The sequence below is a fragment of the Rhynchophorus ferrugineus genome, unplaced genomic scaffold, assembly GCF_030347505.1.
Source record: "Rhynchophorus ferrugineus isolate W39M unplaced genomic scaffold, kcgeb_rfMv2 rfM2, whole genome shotgun sequence".
NCBI lineage: Eukaryota > Metazoa > Arthropoda > Insecta > Coleoptera > Curculionidae > Rhynchophorus > Rhynchophorus ferrugineus.
The window spans coordinates 34,758,105-34,785,880 of record NW_027472581.1 but is presented as its reverse complement, the minus strand read 5'-3'; the positions used below and the strand labels follow the sequence as shown (position 1 = coordinate 34,785,880).

At 32.6% G+C, this 27,776-nt stretch overlaps 1 protein-coding gene across 2 annotated transcripts in view; it reads left to right on the top strand.

Annotated features, from left to right (window-relative positions):
• The window catches only part of bs (serum response factor blistered), a 120,333-nt gene extending 93,677 nt beyond the window's left edge, over nucleotides 1-26,656 (top strand). The window contains exon 3 of one of the 2 annotated variants that reach the window (XM_076397354.1): nucleotides 23,315-26,656. In XM_076397354.1, the coding sequence (XP_076253469.1) occupies nucleotides 23,315-23,707 (393 nt within the window). In that variant the 3' untranslated portion in view covers nucleotides 23,708-26,656. Of the gene's footprint in view, nucleotides 1-17,244; nucleotides 18,820-23,314 lie in introns of those variants that run through there. The other variant, XM_076397353.1, reaches the window with a different exon arrangement.
• The last annotated feature ends 1,120 nt before the right edge of the window (nucleotides 26,657-27,776 follow it).

The window sequence follows — 27,776 nt, the reverse complement described above, 5'->3', positions numbered from 1 at the left end:
TCAATATGTCTAATGAAGTTCATACAGACTAAAGGTGTTATTGTAAACAATGTCTCTTATCCCACATATCCATATCATTCTCGACCTGCATGTTTATGTAATAATTCTTTGTTACACCCTATATCAATTCAATTGCATTGTATGTGCAGTTACGGAGGAAAACAATACTGTCGGACCATATTGATCAACCATCTGATCTGCCATGTATTTTTGTTCAGGCCTAGTATCAATTAAACGTTTCATTTATATTTGCCGATTAACAATTTGAAATACTTCAGTTTTGGACAATATTTATCTTTTTCTGTCAATTGTTGTTGTCGTTATGCTATTTTATTAACGTCTTGCCATAGCGGTCCGATGTTTCATTTTGAAATATTCATACCTTATCTAAATACACAAATTGAAATAATCAAGTCTTCCTTGACTTTATTATATGCTTTTAAAAATTATAATATTCTAAAAACAATGCCATGAAGCTTCATTAGACCTCCTCATGGATTATCTTTACACTGTTTAAATCCTATATTTCTTAACAATATATGAAGAGATGTTCTACTTCTCTCAAAGAGCTCCATATCTCTAATTTTCTATGGATACTTTCCAGATCTTATGTTTATAATGAAAAGACTTACTGTTTTTCATAGATTTCATAAATTTAATCTCTGATTGAGCCAGCATCAAGGTGATCTTGATTCATCATCCGCTTGGTATTAGGACCGTTTCATTTCAGTTAATCCAAGATTATATCGTTTTAAATTTTTTGAGATACTTTGGTCACAGTTCCCATACTTATATTCAATACAGCTGTACCACGGTCAAAGATATTTGCAATAAAAACCGCGGAAACTTAGTATTTAACAGTAACTATACTTATTTCTATAACACATTTTACTGGTAAAACGAGACCTTCACTATATCGTTCCTGTTCGAAGTAACTGATTAATTGTTATTTGTTTTGTTTTGATGAATTTTACACACATTTGACAACCAGACGACTTTTGTAGTCTGGTTCGATTACCTGTTCGAATGAGAAGGAAATTATTGTCTGATTTTAAAATTTGAGCGAGGGCTTGAGATGTAAAATATTATTCAATAAGAATAAGAAGGAAAAATATAAGTTTCGATGTAAGATACAGAAGAATTAAGTTAAAAGAAAAGATATAATACCTTTTTTTGGATCGCCAGTGCTTCAAAGTGTGGTTCATGGTCGTCACCTAATCAAACTTTTATTTGTAACACTTTCTGAGTATCATTAGTCAGTTCCTCTTTGGTGGCCTTCCAAACAGCAATTCTTCTACTTAAAGCGACGACTAAGCTTCAATGTCCTAAAGTTCCAGTAATCCACGGCTACAGGACCTTTGAACAATTTCAGTCCGCCATTAAAGTTAGACTCTTTAAACCAAAGCAAGATTCCAATTCCATTAATCCCAATCTTGAGGGAATTCGGAATTCCACAAGAAATTATAACTTATCTATATGCTAAGAGTGCTTTGAGAAAATTGTTATATCAGCAGTTAGTTTCGTTCTGATTTGTTTATTCGATGTGACTGTTAAAGTTCGAGTAGATTTAACAATTCCTTGAGCAACTTCGGAGCCTTTGGTAGACAGATTCATAGTGTATTAACATCTTATACGTCTTCTTTTCCTTAATAAATAAGTTCTATTCTAATATATATCAAATATTTAGTTCTATATATAATCAAAACGTTTAGCAAGGCAGTATTAGAACTAGTTATTATTTAATAAAAATATATTTAGTTTGTACAACAATATATATATATATATATATATATATATATATATATATAATATAGATGTACAATATTATTAATAACTTCATTCATGCAGAACAGATCAATTCATTATAACCGAGCAGATCGATAAAAACAGCCGATATATTTTTATTGGTGATCATAAACCATAACTAAAGCAGAAAAAAAAAGAAGAAAAAGAAGACTGACAAAAGACGCTCGAGCTGGTAGTGAACGATATTTCACGGTCGATCGCGTCCCCCAGTCCCGAACGCCACTTGTCGACGTGCTCTACTTATTTGGTGACACGTGCCCAAGTCTGGACTGTCGGAAGGTTCGGATTTTTGATTAAGATGAGCACGTCAATTTGACAAAATAATTGGAATGAAGCTGTTCCTTGAATTTTACGTGTGGTGTTTCAGTTGGATATCGTCAAGTTTTTATTTGAGGATGCATGGTGGTATCATCAATCCAAAAATGAAAAATATTTCTTCAGAAGTATTTTAACTGATTGTATTAGGTACCATTTAATATTGAAGAATGAACTTTTTGGATTGAAATAGCATATTTTTTCTAAAAAATGGCCTTTAATAAGAAAATTAGTTTCCTGGGTATGTTTCAATCTATTCTCCAGCAACAGACGAATTTTGTGGTGAAAGAAAAAAACCAATAATCTTCAAAATACTAGTTAAATACATTATGTGGAAGAGATAGTATCTAGTGAATTTGGCGTGTAATATTATTTCGACATTTATAATCCTAACATGTTTTTAATGTTAATCGATGGATATATTGTATTATAGTCCTATATATTAACGTCGTTTCTAAACCTTCTAACACAATTTCATATATATTTGACAGAATTTATTAAAAATGCTTTTGAACAAACAAGCCTAGCTACAAGTTAGGTGGTAATAATTACAGACCTTAAAACATAAAATGAATAGCAAGAACAAATAGTATGCCATAAAAATTATCAGGGAATAGCATTAGGCTAAATATATATCTTTCTAAAAACGCTATATGAACTTTTTGGTATTAAAAACAACTTGTACTAACGTATAATTTTGTAAAAATACCCGAGATCATATATTATTGAGTATGATTAAAGCTAAATCGAAATCGTGATATGATACTGAGCAAACTTGTGCTGTTTTATGTTATATCTAAGAAAAATGTTTGATTTAATTTAATTGATTCCTTTCATATTGAACTGAGTATACAAGGTGAATTTTGCAATTAAAATTACGTGGAGATATTTTTTTAATGATATTATGTAGGTAAAATATTAAGTGCAGTGTAGGTAATTGTGCTCTGTTTGAAAGTACGAAAGATTTTTATGGTATTCAGGTACAATGCACCAGATCCAATTTTATTCGGCTTAATTCTTAGTATAATTTGGATATATGTACAATTGTTTACATAGATCGAAATACTCTTTCTATCAATATAGCTAAATCGGACGAGATCCCCATATACATGAACGGGTCTGACCAATTGGTCATACAGATATTTAACGGAGAATGAGGGACATTGCTTATGACCTGTTGCATCTGAATAGACCAATAGAAATGATTTTCGAAATATGCGTGCGTTTTGACGATCAGGAATTGAAATTTTCTCGATGCGAAACAGCAATACTCAAATTCAAAGGAGAATTGCTTCATCTCTCATTCATGTTTGATTGAACTTGTAATTGTTTTACTATTATTATCGATTATCCTGTGCATCATGCTTTTTATAGAAATCAAAATATATTCTTTATTTCAAATTTCATTGAATTTTTCAGCGCTGATCCCGCATACCTATATAATCTATATAGGACTAAATGATAGCAAGGGCAAACGCAATCACTAGTATTAATTTTCTGAGTAAACATCTTTAAGTATTTGAACACTACTGTTTCTTCGATTTTGTTTTCGTTGAGAATTTAAATATTTCGCAGTTCGCCAATCAAATAGGTGGTTAAAAGTTGATCTTAATGAAATGAGCTAAATTGAATTTGATATATTTGACCCATTTAATCTAATAGATTAAATATTTCTATACGAGTCAATAAAGTTACCTAAATATGCAATCAATAATAACATACCATGTAAAAAAATATTTGCTTGCGAAAAATTCAGGAGACTTAGAACACTTTTTCATTATAAGTATTAGGTTGTTGTATATATTTTAATCAGCAGTATTTATGGGTGAAAATGCGAAGTATCAACTGTTAAATTCGATGGTTTTGACAATTCTCTATAAAAACTATCAGAATTTTTGAGTTATTCAGTATATGTAAAAATTAATTATGGATGCTAAACATTGTATTTTTAACATGCATTACTTTCGTTGTTTGATTTGAAGAAATCTGCTGCCAAAGCTCATCAAATACTTTTACAAATTTTTGATAATGTGGCTTGTTATACAGCAATTGTTTTGGTTTCGTTTATTTCAATGGTTTTGATGTCAGTGAGAAATAATACCATGGAATATTAAATAAGTTAGGCGACAATGAATTGGAAGATCTATTAGATGAAAACACAGCTCAAATTCTAAAATGAATTTTCAACAGCATTTTCAGTTGGTGAATCCAGCGTCTAAAAGACGTTTAAAAACGATGAAAGAGGTTTAAAAGGAGGGAAAATTTCTACTATCAGAATTAACTGAACTATATCAATATTGTAGTTTCATTTCTTGTCAGGCAAAAGAAGAAAACGCGGCTTTTGACGCCAAGAGTTAATCCAGAAGAGTCATCCACATTCACACCAAAGCAGAATTTTCCTAGTCTTAAGCTTTTGAAATGTATATTGTGACATTAAGTATGCAGGGAAAATTGTAATTTATTCCGGACTCTTAAAACCGACTGAAACTGTTACTGTAGATGTTTATCAACGACAGTTGAAAAATGAAATGAGTAATTGCGTGCATAATTATTGCGAAAAAAAACAGCAATAACGAATAACAGATGCAATTTCATCCTCTCGTATGACAATGCTCAGCCACACGTTGTCAGTATTGTAAGAATAGATAGTGTTGCAGCTCGAATAATTTAGCAGGGCTTTACTGTCATACAATTAACGCCATGTTGGCAGAAATATAAGAAAAAGTTATAGAAAATGATGGAATATATTTTGATTAACATATATTGTTCCAATTTTTCCATCTAATATTAGTTCCGTTTGAAAACTTCTTGGTTATTGCCATATACATTCATCACTTAAAGTACTGTAGGATCTTATAGAGAACATGTTCAATCTATAGTTCATATAGTACTGTTTGTACCTAAAAATTAATCTATTAAATCTCATTTAATTACTTCCTATGTCAATTAGAAGAAACATTGTCATATATTAGTAAAACTGGATGAAAATAACTCGAATAATTAGAAACCCTGTAGTTGGATAGGTTTCTTTGTATATAAACTATGAATTTATTTAGAACGATGTTTTCGTAAATTTGAGAATCGCTGGTTACTTTTATTCCCATCTTTCCAATAACATTTAAAATTTATTTCACTGTTAAATTTATTCTCCCCATCTATTAATAATTATTATGATTAAAAATGTACCAAGAAACTAATAATGTCAATATTAGTGAGTTAGTGTACGGATTGTTTCATAGTCCGGCCTATTTGCCAGGCTTCTCAATTTTGTGATAAACGCGACTTCCTTCCTTCCAAATATCACTTCAGCAGTGGAATACGAAATTTATTAAAGAATTAGGAGGTTTAGTCTGTCCTCTTATTAAGGACAACGTATTAATATATTCAATTGTCGGCTTCGTTGGCGCAGTGGTCGCGGCAACAGGACGGTACACCTACTGTTGCGATAGTCGGGGATTCGAATCCTACTGAGGCATGGATGCACTTTATGTTTATGATTGTAATAATATATTAATTGGCAATGACACAACAGTGAAAAATCCGACAAAGAATAACCAGTTACGCCGGTAACCAGGTTGGGTAAGACCATCTTCAGGGATGGTCTCTAAGTTGGTCACTGGCCGATCGGTATACTTAATGCCGAGGCCTGTGGTTCGGATCCCACGTTAAACTGTAGGTCCAGTCCAGGTAAACCCTCGTCGGTGAAAGGAGATTTGTTTTATTAATATCTTGGAACTTCAGCAATCTGTCCGTGGGTAAATCCGTTATACAATATTACTACACTGATCTATAGAAGATCGCTTCTTCAGTAAGTGATCTGTACAAACTTAATCTAGTTCTTATTCTAGAGACTATTCTAACTTATTCTAGAGATTATTATATCGCTCTCTATTAATCAATTCATATGATAGCATGCGTTTGAGTCTACGCATTTCCCTATTATCGCGCGCATTAAACTATTTGTTGAGTGCAGTTGTACTAACAGAGTACTATGAGTCACACTCGTTATAGGTTTCAATGGGATATCGCGCTGAATTAGTTTGTTGATGACGTAATATGGGGATAGACGATGGCTTCCAACACTTTATTCTAGAACCTCTGAAGGATAGCTATGTTAAATTTGCCCACAATTAAATATCATAGGTTCAATGGGCCTAAGTATTGACTTATAACATTATAACAACAGAAGAACCTTATTATCTAAGGATAATTTAGATTTACGACCTGTCACAGCCTATACATTCGGTTTAGTTTAAGCCCAACCTGTTTTGCGTTTTCTCCCTATATATTTTTTCCATGTTAAGCGTCGATCAAAATGCATTCCCAGATATTTAACATTGTCTGCTTGCCGGAGTAAACAATTCATAATTATTCATTTTTACTGCGGAACAGGTCCTTCTACAAAGGGTGAATGTCACATGGGTAGATTTTGTATCATTTGCTTATTATATATGCTATATTATATATGTATATATATATATATATATATATATATATATATATATATATATATATATATATATATATATATATATATATATATATATATATATATATATATATATATATACATAATAGTATACATATAATAGAAGAAAATGATAGTCTTCTCCTATCGTCCTATAAGTCTGTTACCTGTGATCTCCAAAGCTTTTGCAAAACCATACATTAAGAGACTCAAAATAATCAAGAGAAGAGAGAAGTATTATTACAGACCATCAATTTAGCTTCCGAAATAAACATGGAACAACACAACAAATACACATTTTAGCCAACCAAATTAACGAAAACTTATGTTAAATAATAAAAAATATTGCTCCGCTACATTATTCGATATAAATCAAGCTTTCGGCAAGGTATGGCACACTCTACGGCAGGCAGCTTCTTAAATTGAAAAAGCTTCTGCCCCATACACACTTTCAACTACTGAATAGCATTCATAGCTCACATACAGATACAGCGGTCTTATCATCACACGAAGATCCAATATCAGCCACAGGACACCTCCAACTTCGTCTAAACAAAGTTGAATTGTGGTTGAAAAACCTAGCGTATCAAAGCAAATGATACAAAATCTACCCATGTGACATTCACCCTTTGTAGAAGGACCTGTTCCGCAGTAAAAATGAATAATTATGAATTGTTTACTCCGGCAAGCAGACAATGTTAAATATCTGGGAATGCATTTTGATCGACGCTTAACATGGAAAAAATATATAGGGAGAAAACGCAAAACAGGTTGGGCTTAAACTAAACCGAATGTATAGGCTGTGACATCTTCTGTTGTTATAATGTTATAAGTCAATACTTAGGCCCATTTGAACCTATGATATTTAATTGTGGGCAAATTTAACATAGCTATCCTTCAGAGGTTCTAGAATAAAGTGTTGGAAGCCATCGTCTATCCCCATATTACGTCATCAACAAACTAATTAAGCGCGATATCCCCTTAGAACCCATAACGAGTGTGATTCATAGTGTTAGTGCAAAGTACTCTGTTAGTACAAATGCACTCAACAAATAGTTTAATGCGCGCGATAATAGGGAAATGCGTAGGCTCAAACGCATGCTATCATATGAATTGATTAATAGAGAGCGATATAATAATCTCTAGAATAAGTTAGAATAGTCTCTAGAATAAGAACTAGATTAAGTTTGTACAGATCACTTACTGAAGAAGCGATCTTCTATAGATCAGTGTAGTAATATTGTATAACGGATTTACCCACGGACAGATTGCTGAAGTTCCAAGATATTAATAAAACAAATCTCCTTTCACCGACGAGGGTTTACCTGGACTGGACCTACAGTTTAACGTGGGATCCGAACCACAGGCCTCGGCATTAAGTATACCGATCGGCCAGTGACCAACTTAGAGAACATCCCTGAAGATGGTCTTACCCAACCTGGTTACCGGCGTAACTGGTTATTCTTTGTCGGATTTTTCACTGTTGTGTCATTGCCAATTAATATATTATTACAATCATAAACATAAAGTGCATCCATGCCTCAGTAGGATTCGAATCCGCGACTATCGCAACAGTAGGTGTACCGTCCTGTTGCTGCGACCACTGCGTTGTGTTGTTTCATGTTTATTTCGGAAGCTAAATTGATGGTCTGTAATAATACTTCTCTCTTCTCTTGATTATTTTGAGTCTCTTAATGTATGGTTTTGCAAAAGCTTTGGAGATCACAGGTAGGACGATAGGAGAAGACTATCCTTTTCTTCTATTGCGGATTATATATATATATATATATATATATATATATATATATATATATATATATATATATATATATATATATATAAACCTGGTCTTGGTCTAATCGCTCCAATTGATGTCCGTCAATTCCGCTTATATATGGCAGTTAACTTTTATCAACGAAATCTGATCTATTCCTTGAGGTTGACCTGCTCCCTGTTTGGCGTGGATAATCAGGTCGCATACGAACGCATAACCTTTGGGAAATGCGTGGAACGACATTACATATGCAGGGTAGATATCCACACGATTAAGTGCGGAGTTTCTCGTGGGATCCTGCCAGAAGCAGTAGGAAGTCCGACCCTTCGGGTGCTGACAGACAGACGTCGTCTTTTCAGTTGGCGGTGGCGGTTTTTTTTCGCGAGTTCCGCTAATGCTTCGCCGACGAGTACGACGTATTTGTTGTTCGTCATGTCGGCGATCGAGGGCTGGCGATTTAGCGCGCCATTGTCGATAAATCGCAGATAAATCCATCGGGCGCGGACAACGGACAACGTCCTCTCGCCGTCCCTGTCCCCCGGACAATTAATACTCGGCCGTAATGAGGCGGCCGCTTCCAAATTTGACGAAGACCGGTCGGCGCGGACGCATAGACTGCGTGGCTTCTCCCATAGCCTATTGCGGTTTTACGACGCTCCCAAATGGGGTAAAGACGAGACCGGCCGCAGAAACTGCACCGACGGAAAAACGACAGACACTGCGACTTTTTTTTTGCTGCCCCTGCCGCCGATACCGGCCGGCCAGCGATACACTACCGCCCATAGAAGTATCGATCGTCTCTACTCAACCAGCCAAACACTTTTCGGATGTTGTTTCGTCATTAAATTCGATTAATACTTTCAGAATTTTGCTTTGCAGCTTCCAAAAATATTCTTATAAGTATATTTTATTTTAAATAATTACGTCTTGCATTAGATATATTTAGTATAATTTTAATTTAAAAATTAATTTATTACTACTGTTTTGTTGTAAATGCCTTAATAACCAAACAAGGCGAGTACCGGTTTAAGGAATACATCAGTTTGTATTTCCCAAACTAAAACTAAATTACTTAAGTTTAAGTTAAGAATAACACATATACACTATACAAGTTCGAGTGGTTTGGTTCGCTTCAACCTTCTGATTTCCTGCATGTTGTCCAGTAGCTGTATTGCTTTCACGTTGCTGTGGTTTAACAATCTTATTTTATATTTTAAATCGAAATCTTGGATAACTTCATGTATCCATTTGATTTCCAGGTGATCCTGCAGCTCTTTATTGGTTACATAGCGATTTGCATAGGTAATTAATCGTAGAACTTTGTTTTGGAACCGTTTTTAGTCCTACCCCGTATTTGCACTCCATAGGTCCAAATTGGTTTTATGATTGACTTATAAATGAATCTCTTTCATTTTAGATAAAGTTGAGAGTATCCTCCCAGTACCAGTACAGTTATTTGATTTTGAGTCTGATCTGCTCTGCTATTTGTCTGACATTTTTTCCAAATTAATTTGAGCAATCTGGCCTCCGCCAAGTGATATAATTTGATTTTTATGATTTCGTCGCAACGCAAATTTAACAAGGACAGATTTGGATTAATAGCTCCATTTTCTGCATTTTCCAGTCTCAGGTCCATTTGTAGATCTTGTTGACTGCCACTTGTACTTTTTCTACAACCTTAGGCAAAGATATATCCTTTGTCATGATAACTGTGTCCTCGGCAAATGTTCCAAGTACTATTTCTTTTGTTGTTGGGATGTCAGCAGTTTAGAGCAGATACATGAGTGGTCCCAAGACACTACGCTGTGGAAATTGGTTTCAAAATAGAGAATGCCCCTTCATACGACCTAAATTTTCTTAATCAAAAAATATGACTACAGCAGTTGACGATAGTTCCGCGGTAGCAATTTCCTCAGTTTGTAGATTAGCCCCAAATACCATACATGCATTCAAAAGCTTCGAATGTCTTTTCAACAACTTCTGTTACTCTATGCACTTGGTCTATTGTCGATTGCTGATTTCGAAATCCGAATTGGAAATCTGGTATTTCTACAAGTGGTTTAACACGTTTTAACAGTAATAAGTATCAGATGAGAGCGCTTTTGCAAAATTTCAATTTTTTATTGATTGTTATTAGACATGGTACTGGTTTAGCTGCAAATAATATAAGTTTTTACTGGCTACCGGGTTTGTTTCTAATTTGATTTTATATTTATATATCTGCACAAGAGCTATGAAATGGCGAAAAAATGTAATGCTACAAAGTTTACACATATCTATTTCACATACAAAAAAAAATATCTGCCAGAGATAATTGGTTCTAGCATGGCACAGGATACCAAGCTCCTGAATGAAAAGACCATATTAAGAAGAAACGAGCGGAATTTTGTATAATGCTCAAATAATGTAGTAGTTACTTGGACGACAATCTGAATTTTCACTCCATACCAAACTGTTATTTTATAACCAAATGTTGAGGCCAATGTTGAGCTACGGTGTGCAACTATAGGGTTGTTCAAAAACATCCAATGGCTACGTAATCCGGACTTGGACAAAGTTCTTCGTAACATTGTCAACGTCCCACATTATGTTGGTAGTCAGAACATCCATAATGACCAAAGAGTACCAATAGTCTGCGAAGAAATTAAACGTTTTACGAAAAAATACCAAGCGAGATTTCCTGAACATACTACAACTCATCATACTCAACAAGTGACAGCACATCCATCAAACTCTAATTAAGTTTAAATTAGAAATCTTAGATCTAAACTTTAGGAACAATATTAAGGAAAAAATAGTTGGAGGTGAATAGATAGTTAATTTTTTTTTTATTAACAGTCACGTGACATCCATATTCCAACTAGTTATTAACTATGACTACTAATTATCCTTCATATTGTTTTCCAAAATTAATTCCAAAACCGAAACTTATTTAACATTGAATTGATGCACTTCCACTGACGTACTTCACTAAGTTTTAAAATACGAGACAGTTTTCACACATAACGATATTATCATAGTTCAAAGAGTTTTTGTCTCTCCAACCTATAGGTTAGTTCATTGTTTCCGAGCAGTTGTAGTACTTTGACGTTTTTGTGATCGCACAATCTTTCTTGGTGCTTTTTCCCGAACCTTCTAATTTCTTCTCTGACCGTTGATACCCTTAGATCTTTGTGGGTGTCCTGGTTTCTTATATACCATAGGGCGTTAACATTGCTGATGGCAGCTTTATTTTGGTAAGTCTGGATCGTTAACATTTCTTCGTGCAACCCCTTAATTGCATACCGTAGGTCCACATTGGCTTTAAGATTTGTTTGTATATTGCCGAGTGTTCGGATTGTCCTTCAAACAACCATAAACATAACGACTCCGACGAGAAGTTCTTAACATGTCCATACCAAGAACCATAAAGTTCAGACCTTAAAGCCGAACCTCTCTCCTTTACTGTAATTACTGTAAACAGCTGTTAGTTGTTGGTGGCCACATTGTCATAGTGGTTGGACACGTGCCGTTTGGAAGTTAGGACTACTAAGTTAATTTTAGGAAGATTAAGAGGTGGCATCCTATATCAGGCCTGTAATATACACCTGTCAGGCCCAGGATATATTAAAATTTTTTCGTGGTATAATGTTTTACTTAGCATTTGTTTATTTGACAACCCGACTGCTACCGTCTCTTCAAAATAGTCACCTGTAGTAGTGTACTCCCATACAACATTTTTTAACTTTTGTAAAATGATATAAATCTTGCTTTCACGGGATCTTGAACCATAAATACAAAATGCTACTAATTGCATTACTTGAAATAATTTATGAATAAACAAATATTCCCATATATATACAAATATAATATATTTTTATATTTGCGAATTAAATGTTGTAGGTTAGATATGTTATACATTAGTATTTTGTGTTTTTACTTCATGGTCATCCGATATGATTTTTTTAATATTGTATCAAAGTTTTTAAAAAAAGAACACATTGAAAATATTAGTAATACTCAAATTAGACTTCATATTCTTGTATTATTTTTATGTATTGATAAAGGAACATTCTCAAAATCATATTTCGTCTTCGTTTCATGTATTGCTCTTAATGTTTTATTATATCTTACATTACTTACACCTTTTTCAATCAAGATATGTGTAGTACAAATTAATTTGTTACTATTGTTCTGTTGTATTTGTATCAATTTGCAAGCGAGACGAGTGTAAAATAAGTACATCACTATGCATTTGCAAATTTATATTAAATGAAACTACTGAAGCTAAAGCTAAGAGTAACATTTATACACTATACAAGTTGATGTGGTTTGGTTCCCTTCAATCTTCAAATTTCCGCCCGTGATTTCCTATTCTTTCATATTTTATGGCTAGATCTTGTATAACTTCTCAGATCCATTTGATTTTGAAGTTACCATGTAGTTCTTTGTACAAAGTAGTGATGTGTCTTAGTAATTAATCGATTGATAATTAATGGTGCCTTAGTGCAACCCCATGTTTAGTTCAAAAAATCTAAATAAGACCTATTATTGACTGAAATATGAAACTCTAAGTTTTCTTTAGAAATGATACGACTCCAGCAATTTACAATAATTCCATGGCATATTGTAAACGATGTCGTGTTTCATCAAATGGTCACACAAAAACACGATTACTTGCCATATTCCCATGAGAGCTTCATGATGCTGTGGTCACTACTTGGTGTCCTAATTCTATATGTTGAAACACAGATTAGTTAATTATGAAATTAATGGGCTGCCAATGAAAATAGACGAGAGAAGACGTGGCAGGTACCTAGACTATGATTGGGAGCGTCATCTTCTTGTACCTGAGGAATACATCATGAGAATCCGTAAAATATCGACCCAGCTCAACATATCGGGATCGCAAACTCTTGATATCTCTAATAGCCATTTAATATTCTTGTATAATATACAGACCGTTGTTATGATAATTGTTACATGTACAGGATGTGCCGAAGGAGCTGCCAATAATTTATGAACTTTATTATAGAATTTGAGTGAATTCAAGCCAAAACGCGCCCACTTATGTCCGATAGTGTATATCCTCGCGATGGCATTCTTTCAGCTAAAAATAGATCGATCGTTGTCGCAGTCCGTCGATGCATTTCTTCGGAAACGCTGTTCAGGAATTTGGACGATGAAGTGGACGCGTTCCAGCGCATACGATGCAAATGGTCTTCGGGTCGTTATTGTTTTGAACGCGCATTTTTTTCTGGTCGCTTTCGTGCTGGTGGCGGTCGCCGTGGCCGATGAGAAAACCAGACGAGAGGCAGCCGCGCGGCCGGCCGTTTTTGCCCTGGTTCCGGTACCGTATCGGCCGCAGATGCTCCCGTTTCCAATACGCGACAGCGTATCAGCAGAAGCGCGTAGAAAAACGGTCGCTTTCGAGAAGGTGTCGACGAGAATTCTTAAATAACCGCACGGACGTTGATTGCTCCGATGATACTTGAGCAGGAATGAGCAACTGGAATCGCTCTTGATCTGATGGGTCTTGGTTACAGCGTCATATTGTTGAAGGGGGTCAAATAATGTATAACTAACAGAAATATTGTATTTTAAATGATGATAATAATGTAATGTAAATAAAAAAATTTAAATTAACTTTCGTTGAAACGTACAACTTTTATAATATATTTATTATGTATTTACATTTACTTTTGTGGATATCACAAGTGTACAAATTAAACGAAAAATATAGTGGAACAATTCAATAAACATAATAAAACAAAAGAAAATAAACACAATAACATAATCATAAAATAAATATAAGTAAATTAGTAAATTTATTCCAGATAATTAATGAGTTTAATCATTATATTTGTGAACAGTTGTCAGTATTTCTTCTTAGTATTTCTTCTTTCTTCTAGTATATATTAGAGTTGAATCTGAGGGGACTATTCATCTACTATTTGATATTGCCTCTTTAGTCATTTGATCAGCTTTTCATTCCTACTGATCCTCATATGCCTGGCAAATGAGGTTTCCCTGTTGATATCATAATTTATAAATGCGATATAAATTATAAATTATATTATATATGCGATAATTAATTATAAATATAATAAATATATATTATATATATATATATAATAAAGGCGGCCAATCATCAGGTTTATTCTTAACACAGATACTCATCTAAACTAGCGCGGAATTTGAGCGTAACCTGTTGTTTTGTCCATTCATATAAACTATATTTTATCGAACAAATAATTTATTTAAATTTTTTATTATAAATGGAATTTTGTGTGCCAAGTTTTTAAAATGTTTCAGAATGGTCAAAAGGAATCGACTCTCTCCGAAACATCTGCTATAGTGCTACAACGCCTTCAGAAGCGGTTGAGACATGGCTAAAGATGTTCTGTGCATGAAATTCTTGTCAGCAAGCCAGAGTCACAAAATATTATCTAAGCACTATGAGGTGTTTAAAGAAGGCCACTTGGTCAATAGCAATTTATATGATTTGTAGAAAAAAAACTATCGGATTTTGCTTCAATATGCTATTGCGGAAAAACGTGAAAGAAAATATGTAGCGAAAAATTAAATCATTTCAGGATAATATATTTTGAAAATGTTTCATTGGATTATTCATGGACACTTATAATGTATTAAAATATAATTAGCATTACGTTGTATAATAATAATACATTAGGATAAATAATAAACATTTTCTGTTTTACTGACAAATTTGCGATAACTATAGAAATATTTTTATGAACGCCAAGAGTAGTAAATAAAAATGAATAATTGAGTATTACATTATTAGCAATAAATGAATCACTTGAATTGTTATTACACACAATGAAATATATCAGTTAATGTGAAAATACAACCTTAATTAATTTGAACGTAGATTAATTGTTATAAAAGAAGTGATAGAAATGCAGGGCGATAGAAAGAAATATATATAGACGTTACTTCCGTGATTACCGGTTTTTCATCTGTCTTGAGTTAATTCCTATATCAACGTTAAAAAAGAGTAGCTTTAAAAAACTGCTATTTCATTTGTTTATAGTGAAGGTGGTAATTTTTAAACGAACTGCGTCCATGATTTTAATAGTAATCTTTAAATTGATATAGAGTGAAATAAAAACAAAAAATCTCGCGCGTCAAAAATATTAGTGGGGTGAGAGGAGAGGTTTAAAAATTTATTGGCAATCGATCATTTTATAGTGACAATAAAGAGGTATGTACGTGTTTTAGACATATTAGGCATGGATTGTGAAAGCGAAAAAGAAAAATTAACCATACTGACTGTTATTTTGCTAGCTTGAGCGTTTTTTCCTTTTCTTTTAACACTTTTAATCGTTAATGGCGTTTCGTTATATACGGCATTTGAAAACGCAGCTGAATGTTTTTTGCAGGCATAGAGGAGAAACAGTAAATGTTTGAAATATTTCTCCGGTTTGTTCATACTTCGATTTAATAGTGAGAAAAAAGATTAATTAGTTGGAGAGATTTCTTTTCGTATTTGCATTCGGTATAATATTCTTTGTTTTTTTTTTGGAACTGCAATTTCAAAGTTCTTTCCATATGATTTTGCTTCGTTAAGGATTACCTGTTTTAAATTTCAGTAAAAGAAAATACATTTTTTAAAAACTTGTTAAATTCTTCTTTCTGAATCTGATCTGTTTCTATCATGTTCAGAAAAGCACAATAGAAGAAACTTTGCTTCATATAAACGACCTTTCAATTGTATCTGAATATTTAATCTGTATGAACGATATTTTATAAATCCATATTAATGGTTTACACGAATAATTATAAAACAAAACTTGATTCCGTGATTTTAATGGGAACAATTATAAATTATCTTTATCGCTATAGAAACACGGTTTCGTTAGCTACATTGCTAGATTAATTATTCGTGAAAAAAAAACAATTAATTTGTTAAATTTAATTGATAAAAGGTATTAGGTAAAAATCTCAGAATATGACCAATTGTCTATGTCCAAATAAATAAGTTTTCAAATGTATATATACACAATTCTTGCACTCTACCAAACATACCGATCGCCAAGTATAATAATCCAGCGATATCAAATAAAGTACTTTTTTGAATGTAAAATACGTTCAAAGATATTCAGATACATTTATATTGTAAAAGAACATAAGATAGTCATAAAAAATTAAGCCGCTAATGTAAACGAATTATATTGTTATGCTTGTTTTCATTATCTTCAATCCATTTGATTATTACCCACATTAGATTTTAAAATGCCCATACTTAGTTTTATATCGATGTTAACATGATTTGACACTTTTTTTCTTCAATTTATTGTTTTTTATTTGTAACAATTAACTACATTTACAATTATAATAATAATTGCTTGATCTCGATCATCAATCTCATATTACTGAGGTCGCATCTATACCATTTCATCATGTTGAATTTGTATTGCTCATTTACTTCAAAATAACTTTAATTTTGTATTTCTAACCCTTTGAATGTTTTATGTTACATGAGTTATGCCTTTAACATTGTCATTAAATTTTGCTCTATAACTCTAAATAACAATTACCATGACACTACTTCAATACCATTGATGACAATATATTACTGAGTAAAAACGCCTCTTTAAATAGTCGATTGTACTAAACCCTCCTCCAGTTCAACACCTCCTCATTACAAAATAGAAATTACGTAGAATATAAAAATTTTGAATATAAATTTATGATTAATATACTATACTCAAATTTTTCTGATCTTGTTTTTAAAATTTTTAATTAAAACTTTATTTTAATCTTAATTATCTTAATCAACCCAAAAGACACGTGACCTGCTTTTTTTTGCTGTTTTGTTGTTTTTAGTTATATCTCATCTCAATCACTCTCTATCATCAAGTTTTATTTGTTGCAGGAAAACGAGTGCGATTCAAGCGCGGTTGAAGACGACGAGGACATGTCCGATGATGAGTCCCTAGAACCTCCCGAAAAGAAGATTTTGATCAAATCGGATTCGACTGAGAAAATTATCGAGACACCGTCGACAACCACCAAGGATCGAACGTCGCCCACCAAGGAAACCACTGCCAAAGAAGACGAACAGTCGCCAATCATCAGTCAAATTAAGAAGATCAACGATGCTCTTATACTGTCAAATAAGGCAGCAGAAACATTGTCGTCGAGTGGAAATCAACCGGTAGTTTCAAAACCAACCACCCCTAGTCCGAGTCCGAACATTCAAGCTATCCCATTACTGGTCCAGACTCCGAATGGAGTAGGTTACGCCAGCGTGTCCGATGGAATGATTTTAGGCATGGTACAAGGATCCGCCGAGCCCAAACTAATAGCTATGCCGTTGAGCTCTCTACCAGGTAGTATCGGAACAAGTCTTGCGGTGACCACTAGCGTTAAAGAAGATAATCATCGGTAGTGCATTGCAGTTTGTTTTAAAAGCATAGGAATGGTTTGAAGAAATGTGTTCTATTTCGATTAATCATTCCGTGTCGGTTAATTGAATGAAGAAGGCCTATTTATTTATCGACATAAGATGGGGAAACGTGAAGTTGATGATTCTACCGTAAACTCAGTTTATCATTTCTGTCATCACAATTCAAATTTAATTTTAATTGTTGTTCGTGACGGCATATTTTTAAGATATGTGTCAAGTACTGTAAGCTAGGAATGCCGAAAATATCGGTATGTCGATATCTTTTTAAATTAAAACAAAAATTGAAGATATTCCTTAGACATTTTAAAAACCTTTTAATTATTTTTTATAAACCTTTGAAATTGGTACTTAATTAAAAGGTTTAATGCATTTCGGTACTTAATTTTAAATTTTTAAAAATGTTTAAGGAATGTATATTTTTTAAAACATCTATATATATGGAAATATCGTTCCCCGAATATCGATATTTTTCTATACAGCCGACATCCCTACTATCCCTAAGTATTTCAACGTGCATTTAAATAATAAACAGACCTTCACTGATGACTAACCACATGCTGTGTGCCTTTGTTGACTGTTTTTCTTATCTGTATTTATTTTCCTTTTACTTTATAATAAATATCTCGGTAAAACTTGTGAAGACTGTTAGAAATTATATTTTTAGATTTATAAAACTTATTAAAATCTGGTCATGGAATGGCCGGATTGAATCGCCTAAAACAGACAAATTGTTACCAAAATTGTAATTATTAGCCCTAAGTTGTGCGCTAGTCACTATATCATAATTAGTTTATTATTTGTTGATATACTTGCCGATTTTGTGTAATTATATTTCCTCCCCTTTATTTATGTACTTATAAAATGTTGAGTTAGGGTAATGTTGCCTCTCTATTAAAAAAAAACTATATAAAAAGGTGCTTTAGTGGTAAGTGTTATATGTGTTTTGTTGGCGTTGATGTTTATACCAACAATTCTGGATTTGTATCAGGAAATATTTTTATACCTATCAATTCTATAATAAAAAAAATGTTTTATAAATTATTGAGTGGTTTTTTATATGGAATACATCCTTCTTCCGCCCCGAAATTTTTTATATATTTATCTATATATTATTATGATCACATTTCTGAAGCTACATATTTAAGACAACAGAATGTGAATACTCATATTACTAATATGGAAATTAAAGTAAAATGTTTTTTACTGCTATATTAGTTTATATTTATATATCAATAAACAAGTAACAATACAATATATATTACATTTCTAAAATCATTACACATCATTAGGATATATTTTCTTTTTTTCATAGTTATGAAATAAGGTGAGAGCTCTCAGCACATCTATTATCTCCTGTACCTCAGTTTTGTGAGGTTTTGATTGTATTCGGTGTCTAAATTGTTCTATACAGATTCATTGCTAATAGATTTACACAATAGAAATTCGAACACATATATACAATTTTTTTTAATGTTATTTCAATATCAATATTTCTATCTTCGATTTCTATTACATTTTTAGGATATTTATGACAACAGTTTATATTTTAACAGATCTTTATGGGGAATATATTACTGGATGGAACAATGGAATATTTTTGGTAAAACGTCCAGTATCTCATATCATTTATTATTAGTATTTAAATTGTCACTGGCTATTATTTATAAATTTTGATGACGATGACCACTGGTGATAGGTTTTGTCTATATTGTTCTGTTGTACATTTCTCTATACCACTACATGACACGAAAGGCTTTAGCAAAGGATACGTTACCGGTTTTAATAATGGATCTTTGTCCATTTCTGTTTGGATTCTTATTTCCATGCAGGCCAAAGCAATGACTGAACTAATTATTTTTACCAGTTTAACAGTAGCAATTAAACAATATCAGAATTTAATATGTCAATTGAAATTGATTTTCTGTTTTATATTAAATAAAATCACGACATTAATTAAAGGGCTTTTAATGATAGGCGTGCGTGTCTGATTTTTTTATTATATAGCATTTCTTATTAAGTGATTTTAACATCTCTAAACCTTAAAACAGTCATTTTAAAAAGTTAACTTGATTAGCTTTAATCATTTAATACAAACTTATAAACACATTACACATTTAATTGTACCAAGTACATAACATTTTTTGTAAGATTAAAATGTGTCCTTCAAAATGGATTGGATAAAATGGATTCAAGAAAAGATAAAACCGAAGAAGTTACTCTAGTACAATATTGTAATGTAAAACAAGACTGTCTTTTCCAATGGTAAGGCGCTCGCAAACCTCAAAACTAAAAAATATTGATGTTGTAGAATATATAGATTCTATTAATATAGCAGATATGCACAAGATCCTTAATGAGTGTGAGATAGTCTATATAGCAAAAATTGAGGGCATAATAAAGACATAAAGACCAATCTGTTGAAAAGTGGCCATAAAATTCAGTTGATGACAGAAGAGTGCCATGACAATCCATCTTTTGGGAGAAATTACAATATAAAAAAATTATGAGATTAATAAATATGACAACCATATTAGGAAAGCCTCAGTATCAAAGCTCTTTGCTCTATAGATGCAATCTGTGGCGATAGCGAAACATCGGCTAATATTAATCAATAAATAAGACTCCAATTCGAAAGCCAGTATAGACAGTTCAAAATCTGCTCATTCTTTTTTTATAATGTTTTTCAACGACGACTTTTCGAGGTTAGAATTGAATTATGAGGCAAAATCTGTGTGAGGTACAAACGACATTATTTAACATGACATACGCTTGCTTAAATAGGAAAACATGACTAGATTCCAAGCCTCAATACCAGAACCCCAGAGGGATTTACAGATAAATATGTATATATTGATTGGGAAACATCGACTAGTTCTAGATAATAAACGCCTCTCCAGCTCAGAAATCAATAGTCCATAGGTAACCGACCGTCTCAGGTCTAAAACAATTTTGGTTATATACAAGAAAAATATTATAAACTATAGTTAAAACATTTTGGTTATTAATTTCTTTAGATTTCCATCCGACTTCTAGCTCTTCTGACGTCTCGAAAAATTCTTAACATGTTACTTAAACTTACAACACACTGTATTTTCAACATAACTTCAGAAATGTATTTGATACATAACATTAATTAAAATAATAAATTATAATATTAAAATATATTCAAGCAACTATCTCAAGAACTAACACTCACACACTTTTTTACATGACATTTAATTAAATCTTATTTCCATTAAGTTTCAATAATTGACAATTCAAGTTTGATTACTTTCAGTAGTTAAACAACTTCAGAGCATCACATATAAGTATATATGCTCTTTCTTTACTTGTATGTTAAAAACATAAATATCGAATAATAAATAAAGTAATACAAGTTTGTATATTAAAACAGAGAATATATGTATAAAACTATTTTGAAATTGATATTTTAGCATGTATGTTAAATCAATAACGAACAGAATTAGATAATTTATTTCTAAAAATTTAGAAATCCATATTAAATAAATGTATTTGCGAGCATTAAGTGAACTACTGATTTTTCGAAACTTAGATCTATAAAGTAAACCATCAAAATAATTGATACAAGTTTCAAAGAATAAAACATCATATAGTCATCTATGACATTGACCGCCGGCATCTTGATGAATTTTGGCAGAAACGACGAATTATCTACCGTATAAGAGTTGGCAGAATAATTAAATAATTGGCAGCGCGTCGGCCAGAGTCAAACCAAATATTTGTTTATATATTGACTACATGAAGGCTACTCCTGGTTAGTTGATTTGGGCGTATTTCATTTTATTGAAATTTACTTATTTGTAGGGCATATAACACAACATTTTAGACCCAAAAACTCTTCCTCGATATAAGCATTAACCATGCCAAATTACACGATTTCAGGCTTTCTTCAAAAAGGGAAACAAAATGCTCTATGCGAAGCTCAATGCTGATTTATTTATAAGATAAAGTTATAAAACTATTTTCTTTAAACCAAGAGGTAAAAGCTGCTTTATGGGACAAGAGATTTTTTGCAATATTCCGGGGTTAGTTAATGTACTTCTACAGAGGCTTCAGATTTTATTTAAAGCAGTTTATTGTGTACTCATAGCTCTTGTGGATGTCGTACATCAAGCATAATGTATTAAGTCTCCTTACGCATATAAGCTTCATTCATTTAGATCGACTTTACATTTGTCTATATAACAGGTCAATTGAAAAGTCCCCGGCCTACCATAGTAATAGTTTTTTTTATTCGACATAATTCCCTTCAAGGGTGATACACTAATTATATCGACCCTCCAACGTTTCGGTACCATTTTTGTAGTACGATTTGTCCTTTGTTTCAAAATAGGCCTCAGTTTCGGCGATCACCCCTTCATTCGACGAAAATTTGTTCCCCGCGAGCATTCTTTTGAATCTGATAACACGAAATAGTCGCTTGGTGCCAGATCTGGAGACTACGGTGGATGGGGAAGCAATTAGAAGCCCAATTCATGGATTTTTGCCGTCGTTCTCACTGACTTGTGAAAACGGTACATTGTCTTGGTGAAGCAGCACTTTCTTTTTCTTCAAATGCAGCCGGTTTTCGGCGATTTCGTCCTTCAAATGGCCCAGTAACGCTATGTAATAGTCGCTGTTGATGGTCCTTCCTTCTTCAAGGTAGTCAATAAAAAATATTCCATGCGCATCTGAAAATACAGAGGGCATAACCTTGCTAGCCGACTGTTGCATTTTCCCACGTTTTGTTCATTGTGTCCACTCGGATGATTGTCGATTGGACTTCGAAGAGAAATGATGGAGCCATGTTTCATCCATTGTCACATATCGACGCAAGAACTCGGGTTTATTACGCTTAATCATCTTCAAACACTGCTCCGAATCATCAACTTGTCGTTGGTCAAAAGTGAGCTCGCACGACACCCACTTTGCACATATCTTTCTCATACCCAAATATTCGTTTTCAATTTACGGTCATTCAAAATCATTTTGTGGATTTTCTAAACGTTTTCGTCGGTAACAATCTCTTTTGAACGGCCGCTGCGTTCACCGTCTTCGGTGCTCATTTCACCAGGTCTAAACTTAGCATACCAATCCTTGATGGTTGATTTGTCTGGGGCACGTGTCCGGAAACTCGGCATTAAACTAAGTTTTTGCTTCAACTGTATATTTTCTCTTTAAAAAACAATATTTTATCATCACGGGAAATTCCTTTTTATCCATTTTTTCACAATGTCAAAAGTTGCGTCACTCAAAATAATATAATTTACAAATTACTTGACAGCTGTAAAATTTATACAGGCATGTTTTGAAGTTTAGGGCTAACTAATAAACATATGGATTTAATTCTAGTAGCGCCATCTATGTGTCAGACCTTTTCAATTGACCTGTTACTTTTTTTTATGCGAGGATAGAAGTCTAAAATGTTCCTTGTAATTAGAGAAAAGACATTTATAACCAATAACGTGACGGTTTTTTATAAAAATTGTCTCTTGATAAAAAGATGATGTATAACAGTTTTCATTTTATTTTTCAGAATGACAACCTATCTGGTCAGGACAGCAGTGACAGTTGTAGCGATGCGGAGATGAACGATAATGACCACGAACCACTGTCAGTGTTCGTCACGCCAGACCACGAAGTGTTCAGCGCTATTTCGCCACCTTCCTCCCCCAATGATTTGAAAAGTGCTACGAAACCATCAACTGCCACTACTACCACCGCCAACCCCCAAATGCCATTGCTCAGTCCTTTACTATACCAGACCTCGCAAGGTATGATGTACGCGACGCCGTCCAATGGTGGAGTATTAGTCGGTTTAACACAGAACGACAATACTCCCAATCAGCCCCAATTCATCACGATACCCCTCTCCATGGTGACCGCCAATGGACAGTCATCAGAATTGGATTTGACCAAACGAAATTGAGATGAGACCCTGTCGATTTTTCTTGAACTATGTTCTTACACGTCTAATATTATACAGATAAATAATTGCAGGAATATTGGGAAGATATATTCGTTTCTGAGGTCTACTTATTGAAGCTAACTTATATTTACATAATAAGCTACATAATATTTTAGGGATTTACATTGATTGGTTTGAAATTGATATTTTTGTGTTAAAATTACTATTTTTTAGCTTCGGTATGAAATTAGTACCTTCCATTATATAAGACATCTATCTGAAAAGATGTACCTATTAGTCAATAGATTAGTGGTGTTGGTCACTGAAAAAGATATCGATATTTCGATATATCGTTCTCTATGTTTTTTAAAAAATAAATGTTAAACCTTTCAAATTAATAGCCGATTTTAAAGGTTTTTCTTGAATTATATTTAATCTATTCTAAAATATCTAAAAATATCGGCTAAAAAATATCGATATATTGATATATCGATATTTTTTCTACATCCCTACATATAAAATAATTTCAATAATTACATCTCAACCCAATTTAGCTAAATAATTGAGAAAAATCACAAATCACAAGACAAGTCTTCCTTGTCTTTGCAACTAAATATGTTTTATGTCAATTTGTAAAAGTCAAAGATAACACCGTATAGCAGAATATTTCATTCATTTAATTCAATAAACCACATTTTAAATCGAAATAAATGAATATAATAATAAAAGAAGAATATGCTTTTAAAGCATATCAGCTAATATCTTTGATGATACTCTAGATGTTAATTTATAACTAGTCTAAGAAAAAAAGTGATTATTGAACAATGTTATTTGAAAGTCAAAGGAGGTATTCTAGCCGAGAGGCACGAATTTTAGGTATTTTTTCAAGTGAAATAAAAAAACAAACAATATTTTTACTACCTATTTTTTTATTGGATCTTTATTTTTAGCTACAGGCTGATGAAGTCTTTGTCCCAAAAAATGACATGACCCTCGTTGACACGATTTTAAGTATCCTAGTAATCTGAATAATAAAAACAAATTTAATCTGGAGTAGATCGTACAAAAAAAAGTTAAATATTTATATATATATATATTTTAAAGTCTCCTTTTGCTAACTATGGATTTATCTGGACTGGGCCTAAAGTTTAACGTGGGCTCCGAACCACGGTCCTCAGCATTATCATCCCAGAGGACATCCGGTCTTACCCAGCCTGGTTACTGCCGTGACTATGATCATTTTTCTTGTGGGATTTTACACTCTTGCCTAGAACATTCACAAATTTTAAACAATCGCAAACATAAATTTACGACCATGCCCCCCAGCAGGATTCGAACCAGCGGCTATCGTAACAGTTTAAATAATTTTATTCGCCCTATGACGGCTTTAAAAAAACGATAAACTTTTTTCTTTTAATTTGACATTGACAATTTTGACAAAAAGAGTCAAGAAAGTAAAATGGTTTTACTTTAATGCGATAGAATAATGCATAAAAAGGCTCATATACACATTCATAGTAGAATTTGAGATGCATATCAATCGTCTCGAAAAAAGTACCTACAAAAAGTTCTATAAAAAAACATTCGTTTTTAGATACCGCGTCACTAAAACAGCTAAATCTCAGAAAATAATTATAATTTTGAAAAATCCTCTTAAGGGCATGTTATTAAAGGGTTAAAACTCAGTAAACTCAAAATATACATGAGTATATCAACAAATATATTCAAAAATGTAGCTATAGCATAAAAAAACTGGTAATGGATTAATCATCTAAGAACAGATTTTAATCTTGTTACCAAAGTACAAGTGCGGCGAATTAATGCTACGAAAATCACAATTGATAAAACAAAATCCGAATACATACATATATTGTCAATTCTAAGAAAGAGAACAGATATAACAACAGAACACAAGAATTTAAGAGAAACTTTCAACGTTTGTTAAAAAATCAAGTCATTGAATTTACACCAATATTTAAAATTAACTGTTCTACAACAAACTACAATACCCCAGTTATGCTGTATGTCTATAGCTGTACGTCTTGGTGATGCATTTGTATTGCCTATTTCATGGTTTAATAAGTCTTTGAATATATTTGAAATCTCAAAGCTTTATAACTCTGGAAACTACATCAGCACGCCTGTAAATAAACTTATTTGATTGGCTTAAGATATGTAGTATATGCAATAGCCAAAATGTACAACGTTAGTACGTCGCAATATTGCAGGTTTGCAAATATGAACACAAATCAATTTTTATAAACCGATTCTGTTAGGGTATAATGAGAATGAAACATCTGCTCCAAGTTTAAAAAGAATTTTAGCTTTTTACAAAGTGTATTTGGTAGTATATTCGACGTCACCTATAACGTACATTGACTGTTTTATTAGAATGACTATGCATCTCTGTTACATAGAGATCATTTAATACTTTATTTAATTTCTCATATAATATGGTGATATCTTTATAATTTCCAGATCCTCAATGTGGACTTAAAGATGTAAATATAATCAAATTTAATATTTTGATGATTTGTAGTCTCTTAACTAAATAACCTGGAAACGAATATATTTTCTCTAATATTAAAGACAACAATTATGTTAATTCTCAAAGAGTTCCTACCCTTGCATCTGCCGAAAATGAACCAAAAGAAAAAAGTAAATACGAGATACCACCAAACGTGCCAAAAATGAAGCCGAAATATTCGAAACGCTAAAGACTGAAATTATTGTCATGGTATTCGTATCTTGTAATCGTCGATCGGACACATGATAATTGGTCTATTTTGCGTTAAGTTCGTTCAGTTGTCGACCAGTTGATGTGCCTTTATTTTCTAAATGTGCTCAAGTTTTTTTAGATTATTAGAATCGTAAAACTAAAAACGAACCGTTTGTTGTTATTGTTGTAATTTGTATTTATTATTTTGTAGAGTTTATATTACGAACTCAATAAAATGTCGATAAAGGTAATATGGTTGTTTTATTATGAAAAAAAATTATTATAAAAAATATTGTATCATCATATGGTTGCATGTATTTTGATCACCGATACCTATTGGTGAAAATGCAAAATATCAATTCCATTTAGTTTTCCATTTATTAGTATAATTAATAGTTAATTATTAGTTATAATTAATTTAGACACTAATCATGAAACGCTCAAAATTGATTTTGATTGTTCTTGGTCATTCATTGTTTTGCTGTTTAATTTGAAGAAATATGCTGTTGAAGTATATTTGTAGAAAAATATAGCGATGTTGCTTCATCATATCCCAATTGTTCGTTTTGGTTTCAACAATTTAAAAGTGGTTATTATAATGCTAATGGTAAAAAACGTCATGGACGACATAAAACTCTTAAATTATTTTTAAAAGGCTTAGAAGAATATTAGTGAACTGTTCCCAGATGTTTACATGCAATGGGAAAGATGGCTCCACAAAAATGGATGAAAAGTGGATCTACTGAGACAATCGCAGAGGAGTCATCCACATTGACACCGAATATTCCCCATAATCAATATCATAATGTTTTAGTCTGCTCATGGTGGAATCAGCAAGATGTATTACGAACTCTAGATGTATACCAACGTCAGTTGAATAAACTGAACGATATATTGTTGCAAAAAGACTATAAATATCGAGTAAAATACACAAAATCATCCTGTTGTATGACAAGCCGAGCCTTGTTGGTAGGTTTGTAGAACATAGACTGTTGCAGCTCAAATGAGAAGTTGCCGCACGTAAGGTACTCACCTGACGTAAAACCCTCTGATTACCACTTGTTCAGATGGATGCAGCATAGTTTGGTTGACACAGAGTACCGTACCGAAGAAGTGCAAAGATGGATGATTGTGATTCGATCACTTTCGACATGGTACCACCTTATTGGCAGAAATATTGAAAAAAGGTGCAGGAAATGATATTAAAAAATATTTTGATAAATATATTGCCATCTCCAATTTCCATATTTATTTCCAATTCCAACAATAGTAACGTAAAAACAGTTCTTATGATTTATAACCACGTTGTTTTATAATCAAACGTTTGTAGCAGTAGCGCCATACATAAAACAGAAATAAAAAAGATACATT